This window comes from Gekko japonicus, unplaced genomic scaffold (assembly GCF_001447785.1).
Source record: "Gekko japonicus isolate JY-2015 unplaced genomic scaffold, Gekko_japonicus_V1.1 scaffold182, whole genome shotgun sequence".
Lineage (NCBI taxonomy): Eukaryota > Metazoa > Chordata > Lepidosauria > Squamata > Gekkonidae > Gekko > Gekko japonicus.
The window spans coordinates 1234548-1242316 of NW_015173128.1; the positions used below are offsets into that span (position 1 = coordinate 1234548).

At 51.2% G+C, this 7769-nt stretch overlaps 1 protein-coding gene across 2 annotated transcripts in view; it reads left to right on the forward strand.

Annotated features, from left to right (window-relative positions):
- The window catches only part of SPECC1 (sperm antigen with calponin homology and coiled-coil domains 1), a 134530-nt gene that overhangs the window by 98999 nt on the left and 27762 nt on the right, over positions 1-7769 (forward strand). For both annotated transcript variants that reach the window (XM_015422065.1, XM_015422066.1), the window contains one exon: positions 5596-5749. In XM_015422065.1, coding sequence (XP_015277551.1) covers positions 5596-5749 — 154 coding nt within the window. The remainder of the gene's footprint in view (positions 1-5595; positions 5750-7769) is intronic.

Consider the following 7769-nt stretch of genomic DNA (forward strand, 5'->3'; position numbering starts at 1 on the left):
TTGGATTTATACCCCGCCCTTCACTACCCAAAGGAGTCTCAGAGCGGCTTACAAACTCCTTTCCCTTCCCCTCCCCACAACAGACACCCTGTGAGGGAGGTGGGGCTGAGAGAGAAGAAGAGGTTGGATTTATACCCCGCCCTTCACTACCCAAAGGAGTCTCAGAGCGGCTTACAAACTCCTTTCCCTTCCCCTCCCCACAACAGACACCCTGTGAGGGAGGTGGGGCTGAGAGAGAAGAAGAGATTGGATTTATACCCCGCCCTTCACTACCCAAAGGAGTCTCAGAGCGGCTTACAAACTCCTTTCCCTTCCCCTCCCCACAACAGACACCCTGTGAGATAGGTGGGGTTGAGAGAGCTCTGACAGAGACTGCTCTTTTTCAAGGACAGCTCTTATCAGAACTACGGCTTGCCCAAGGTCATCCAGCCAGGTGCAAGTGGAGGAGTGGGGAATCAAACCCGGTTCTCCCAGATTAGAGTCCGCGCACTTAACCACTACACCAAACTGGCTCAAGGAGCTGTAGCTCAGTAGTAAAGCACCTGCTTTGCATGCAGAAGGTCCCGGATTCCAATGAGGGCAACTCCAGTTAAAAGGCTCTCCGATAGACTATTTCTGCTCATGTCTGACATTTCAAAGAATGACTACAAACCAGAGGAGACAGCCTTGGACTAGGTGTAAGGCAGCTTCCAAATGCCTTATCCAAAGAATCACCACCCCTGGTCCAGATGGAGGTGGGTGTCCTGTGATTACAGCAGTTTGGTGTAGTGGTTAAGTGTGCGGACTCTAATCTGGGAGAACTGAGTTTGATTCCTCACTCCTCCACATGCAGCTGCTGGCATGACCTTGGGTGAGTCACAAGTTCTCTCAGAGCTGTTCTCTCAGGGGCGGTCTTGAAAGAGCTCTCTCAGCTCCACCTACCTCACAGGGTGCCTGTTGTGGGGAGGGGAAGGGAAAGGGATTATAAGCCGCTCTGAGACTCCGAGTGAAGGGCAGGGCGGGGGGTATAAACCCAATCTCCTCCTTCTCCTCTTCTTCTTCCAGGTGCGATTCTCCTCTTTCTCCCCCACACAGACTAACCCTGCAGGGTAGTGTGTATGTGTAGACACACACACACAGACACATAGTTCCAGAGAATGTCACCATTTATTTATGTCCCACCTTTCTCCCCAATGGGGACCCGAAGCCACTTGTATAGCTCTTCTCTCCTCCATTTGATCTTCAGAACAACCACCCTGTGAGGTAGGTTAGGCTGAATGTGTGTGACTGGCCCAGGGTCACCCAGTCAGCTGCTATAGCAGAGTGGGGATTTGGATTCGGAGTATCTCCGATCCTAGTCCAGGAGTCCTCAACCTTTTTTTAATCCTGTGGTCATCACCTTTAAAATTCTGATACGGCATGGTGGGCAAGTCACAAAATGACTGCCGCAGAACAGCTGCTGCAGGGAGGGTAGCCAGCCACAAAATGGCTGCTGCTGCTTACCTCCCCGCACACAGGGAAGATCCTTGCGCTGTAGTGGCAGCTGCCGCCAAAGCAGTGTTTTTAACTATTTGCACAGCCAGTCAGAAACCTTACTGGGCAGAAGTCCCCTCCTAACCCCACTCACTTGCTTTCTTTTTCTTCAAGACATTTTTTAATTGAAATTTTGTAAATGATACATAGTATATCAGTAAGAAAATATTCAACATATACTATTGATTTTATAATCTAGAAGGTAGTACAGAGAGAAGTAAGAGATTGGGAAAAATTATAACAATATACGGACATTAAATTGCAGGATATAAAGACTCGAATATAAATTTCACCACAAACAAAGTTCATCAGTCAGTTTGGGAATTTCCTGTTGAGAAACAAGATAGAGGTGATAGAGGTGAAGTTAGAGGACAAGGGATGTTTGTCAGAATGCGTAAGATTATCTGTAAATTTAGCCATGACTTTTTATGCCAATGTGAGAGAGTGGGTATCACTCTCTTTTCCCAATTCATGGCAGTGACAGTTTTAGCAGCAAAAAGCAGAAGAGAGACCCGTTCCAATCTGGAGAAAGAACAATTCCTCATAGCCCATCTATTAAAAAATAGATTTTCGGGTGTAATGGGAATATCCAAGTTTGTAATGCCACGCTTGCGGGTGTCAGGAAAGGTGTTGGCGAGTGCCACGCGCCCATGGGCACCAGCTAGGGGAACCCTACCCTATTCTAACTAACACTAATCATCGCACCACCCTGGAGAAATGCCATACTTGACGGAAGCTCCTGGCATCTGGTCTGTTACGGCATCTCTTGGGTCCAACTAGGGAAGATGTGGAGGTGGCCCCAAGAGCGTGGCCACCCTGACCACTTCCTGGATCTCCTGCCATTCCTCAGTCCTCTAGGCTTTCCCATGGACTTCTGGCTACTGAACCTGGTGCTGGGCATCGTTCCTCCTGGGTGGCCGAAAGCCGGGTCTGGCCAGGGAGGTGTCTTCTGCCATCTGTAATGTATTCAAAGCTGCCTTGAATGCAATGTGTGAAATATCTAATTGAAATGTAATGTTGAGCTTCGTCCTGGGCTAGGATCCAAACACATCCAATAGAATCACTAGCCCAGGAAGCAAACAGCCAATCACTTCAAGCAAGCTCCCTGAGCGGGAACTAATGTGATTGGATCTTATCTCGGCAACCTCATAGGTTGATATGTGTACAGTGGGCGTGGCTATATTAGCCGGGAATGTTTAAAAGCAGGACAGCTGCAATGTAAAGGCTGTTCTGGCTATCAGATGTTGATCCGTGTTGGAGTTGTGTTCGAGTTGAAGAATAAAGTTGTGTTCTTGCTGAATCACTCTCCAACTGCTTTGTCAAGCGAGCGACTTAACACCATCCATGCAAAAAAGGGTAGCTGCTGAGACCAATGATATGTTCCCCTTGTCCATTCGTGCTTCCCCCCTCCCCCAAGCACTTCCCAACTACGTCTGAACCAGACTGTAGTCGCCTCCTGAAAGCTGCAGTCTGGAATGGGAGACCGCGGAGACGCAGTTGCTTCCGAAGGCTGTGTGACAAGGAACCTGTGATTTCCTAGTGGTTAAACCCCTCTGCCTTCTCCTCTTCCCTCCCTCTGACTTCTCCTAACTGTGTCAAACCGTCAACTACCAGCTCCTGAGGATGGGAAGGCGTTCTTTCTTGCTGTTACAACTGCCTGTCCCTTCAGCACTCCGTGTTCTTAGTCTGGTGTCTTAGTCTGGTGAGCAGCAAGACAGAACCCGGGATGGGGTTTTGTAGATCAAGGCCGGCTCGACTCTCAGTGGCTGGTGTCATCAAAGGAGAGGCAGTGGATTAGCCCCCACCTCAGTCTGTGAATGCACACCTTGGCTGTTTCCCTTGGGCCCTCTGAGGGGAAAGGTGGGATATATAATAGTACAAGAAGCGGGGGCCCGAGATACTCACAGTGGGGGGGAGGTCCACGTGGAGAAGGAAGCAGCCATAAGTGAGCCTTCTCCCCTTCTCCCCCGCCCTGACGGCAAGGCTCAGGCCCGCCATTTCTCCCCCCAACCTTCCCTGGCACCGAAAGCGAGGGCCGCGCAGCTCTCAGCCGCCGGGCCTGCCAATCCTTCTCCCCCCTCGCACCGGCAGCAAGGCCCGAGCGGCTCCCAGCCACCAGGCCCACTGAGCCCCCCCCCAATGGCCAGAGCGTTCCCTGCGCAACGCTTTTCCTTTGGGGGGGGATTTAAGTATCCCCCGTATATTTTTTTCAACTTTTCAGATTTTTCTGCACACCTGGGGACTGCCCCAAGTGTGCAGGAATATCTCTTCCCCTTCCCCCCAAGTGCCCCCGATGTGCGGATATAGATATTCACACAGAGGGGACGTCTTGGCTATTAGATATATAGATAATAGAATGAATAATTGTGGGGGAAAGGTAGGCACACTGTTCCAAGGAAGGGCATAGGAACACCAGAAGAGCCCTGTTGGGTCAGGCCAGGGAGGCATTCCGTCCAGCATCTGGGTACCTCCAGAATGCTCACAAGTGGAGGGACACAATGGGAAGAAGCTGCCTGTGCTGTGTCCCCCAGCAGCCTGCATTTATCCATCATGCCTCCCCAGCTATTGAGGGTCTTGGCCCTTAAAGCCGCAGGCGTCCATCAGGCTGACTGGGGAATCTCTTGCCAGCCTTTGTATGGCGACGGCCATTCCCCCCACCCTCCAGTCATTTGGTAACAGTCCAGCATGGCCAAGGAAGGGGGTCTGTGCCTGGGCTATGCAAACAGGGGCTAGCTGGGCTCCTGGTGTCTCCCACTAAATCCTGCGGGACAACATATTTCCTCCCCCCCCCCCCCGGCCCTGGCTTCCAGGATGGGGAGAGTGAGTGGGGGGGGGGAGACAGGAATTCTCCACCCCTCCCCTGCCCATCCAGCTCCAAAAGAGTCAGCTCCACTCCGCGTACTCAGACTCGCTCTGGATTGCGTCCCATACCTTTGAGCGAGCCAGTTCTTTTGATTAAAATAGCAAAAAAACTGAACCAAAAATAAATCGATTGTGTTTTCAGATCAGAACCCCTGGGAAAAAAGGGGTTCGAGCGGGATATAAAGTTGAAAGTTAAATTTAAAAATCTGCGTTAATCCTGCAGGGGGTACTGAGATGAGTTTTCAGAGTCGCAATTAAAAAAAGATAAAAACGAGGAGGCGGGCGTTCACTGGAGCAGTCGCCCTGTGAAGACCTGGAGCACGAGAGCCATTATCTTAATTGGGCAAAGTGTGGGAGACTGCAGCCAGAGTCGAGAGGCCTGAAGTGATGCGCACGGCCCAGGGCAGCCGTCTCTCCGAGGCCTCCTGCTAGCTGTCTGTCATAGTCAGGGTGTGTGCGCCAGCCAGTCCCTGAAGGGGGGGGGGGGGGGGGGGGGGCTGGTACCTGATCCGCTCCAGCCCATCTTCCCCGGTGCTCAGGGAGGGGCTTTGCTGGGTCCCACCAGAGCCACAGGTCCAATTTGCTGGAACATTTGGTTTTCGGTTGAGCTGACTGCTTGGTGTAAAATGAATATGGGGAAATGAGGTTCCGTCTGGGGGCCCCCCCACCAACATCTAATATTGCCGTATCAGATAACGAACGAGCTATGATGATCATTAGGTAGTATTTCCAGCTTGGCCTTTCACAGCTAACCCACGTAACCAGAACACTGAGGCTCAGCTGTCCCCAATCCCAGAACATGCGCAGTCAGCCCTTTGACACCTGACTCGGTTTTTCCTTTGGATGTGGTGGATTTCTGGCACTGCCCAAAATCTGCCAGGCTTAAAGGGCAGGAGGACATAATGTGGAACCTGAGAGCGTGGGGGGTCCGTTTCCGAAGAATCCCCAAGGGAGGGACTTGAAGCACCACCCTGTCGCCAGGCCGGCTCCACAGGATGGTCGGGGGAGCTGTGTGGGGCCCCAAGTCTGGCAATGGCCTGCTCTGTACGGAGCACCTGAGAAGGCCGGAGGCAGCATAAGCGGGGCCTTCACTTAGACCCTTCCTTGCAGGCTGAGGGGACCCATTTGGGATGCTCACTCACTTTGCACACATTTGTATCTTGTGGCACGACGTTTGGTGATTCAAGGCTTCACGGTTCTTTCTTCCTTCCTCCCTCGCAGACCTGCTGAAAGGGAGGAGCGAGGACCTGAAACCGGACCATTTCCTCCGCAAGAGCCCTTCTCTGGAATCCCTGAGCAAACCCCCCTCCATGACCTTTGCTGGGAGGATGCTCAACTCCACACCCAGCAGCCTGAAACCTCCAAGCCGACTCAGGTAGTGAAAATAGATCCAGTTCATTATATTGTATGCTGATTTGCTGTTCAGCCTCAGCCTTATATGCATGTACTGGTAAGTTCCATTTCGCTGTGTGTGAGAAAGTGTTGCGTGCACACGAAAGCTCACACCTTGAATAAAACTTGGTTGGCCTTAAAGGTGCCCTGCTGGACTCAGACTTTGTTCAGGTAGTGACACGTTGCTGTTTCAGCCATGGCATTTCCTGGGCCCCTCTTGGTGCCCTTGGCCTGTGCCTGTGCAAGCTGCCTCAGCCTGGAGTGACTTTGATCCTTGCTCTGTGGTTGCAAATTCAAGCGCCCTCATCCCAGACCCGCTAGAGAATGCAATTAAGAACCAAAATGTTGAAGCAATAGGAATTAAAGGGCCAAATAACTGGATGTCTCTACAAAAAAACATATATGCAATCAGATATACAGAAAATATATGTCTTTATTACAGGTTAAAAACAGTTATAGGCCCAAATGATAGCCTCAAATCAGAATAAAATCATATATTAAAATTTATTTTTTTATTTATTAGTATTTTTACCCTGCCCTCCCCGCGAGCAGGCTCAGGGCATAAAACATAGACCTTATGTAACCCTGACCATATGCGTTTCAGGCAAATGGCCTTCTTCAGAAGAAGAGTTGGTTTTTATACCCCGCTCTTCACTATCCAAAGGAGTCTCAGAGAGACTTACAATCACCTTCCCTTCCTCTCCCAACAACAGACACTCTGTGAGGTAGGTGAGGCTGAAAGAGTTCTGAGGGAACTGCTCTTGAGAGAACGGCTCTGAGAAAACTGTGACTGACCCAAGGTCACCCAGCTGGCTGCGTGTGGAGGAGTGGGGAATCAAACCTGTTTCTCCAGATTAGAGTCTGCCACTCTTAACCACTACACCAAACTGGCTCTCTGGTCAAGCATAATTTATTGCAGATTCAGTGGTCAAGCATAATTTATTGCACACGCCCGCCAGACATTGCAGTCATAATATATTAGTTTCTGAAAATTGGACCAAATGATAAATATCTGTAACTTGGGGCAGAGATATAATTCAGAGGCCTCTGTTTACGATAACCTTCTGCCCTGATTAGGTCCACGTGTCCTAAATGGTAATCCAAGTGTGTGCCTTCCTTTCCTGATCTTTCACATGCAGTATGGAGCCAATAGAATGTAGCAGCGTATGGTTCAAATAATTGTATCTCTTATATGCCAAGCAAAAGGATGCTCGTTGCTGGTGGACCCTCATCTGCCTACCCATGTGCATTGCAAAAACAGCTGTGATGAGCATGTGGCTGCAGCAAATGAGGAGAACGGTGTGTAGTCCGAGGGAAGCCCCATGCATACCCCTACGCAGATCTCTGCTAGCAGATCCAGAGAACTGGTCACAGTTTTGACAAGCGAAGGATTCAGAGTCATCCTTGGGAAGGTCATCTTGATCTTCAAGGCACACCGGGGTGGGTCCCATCAAAAAGGTTCCAGGTAGCAAGCGCTGGGCAAGTGTCATCTCATAGAAAAAGAGGTGCAGGAGCTCATTAGCCTAACTCATTAGCATAACTCGTTTGCATATGCCCCACCCCCTGACATCACCGGAAGTGTGTCAGAGGACAACACCCACCGCTCAGGCTCCACTGGACTGTTTTGGATTGCTAGCTATGGAGGGGGGGTGCGCAGATCTGCCCTCACAGAGGAGGGAGAGCTCTGCAACTTACCTGGCTGCTTCTTGCTCCTCGTGACCCGACTGAGGGCTGCTGGGAGCAGGGGGCGGGGCTTGTTGCATGTGCCCACCCCCTGGGATCCTTACTGCCGGAGCTCTGCTCCTGTGCGCTCCCGCAGGAAATGACCCCCAAGACCCTGAGCAGCCGCTGCCAGTCAGAGCAGGCAATACGGGGCGAGATGAACCAAGATGGTCTGAGTTATTACAAGCAGAGGTCATTTCAGGGGGATCGCGGGGGATCGCAGTTCCCCCGGGTGAGGTACAGGGGGTGGGGCACATGACAAAACCCCGCCCCCCGATCCG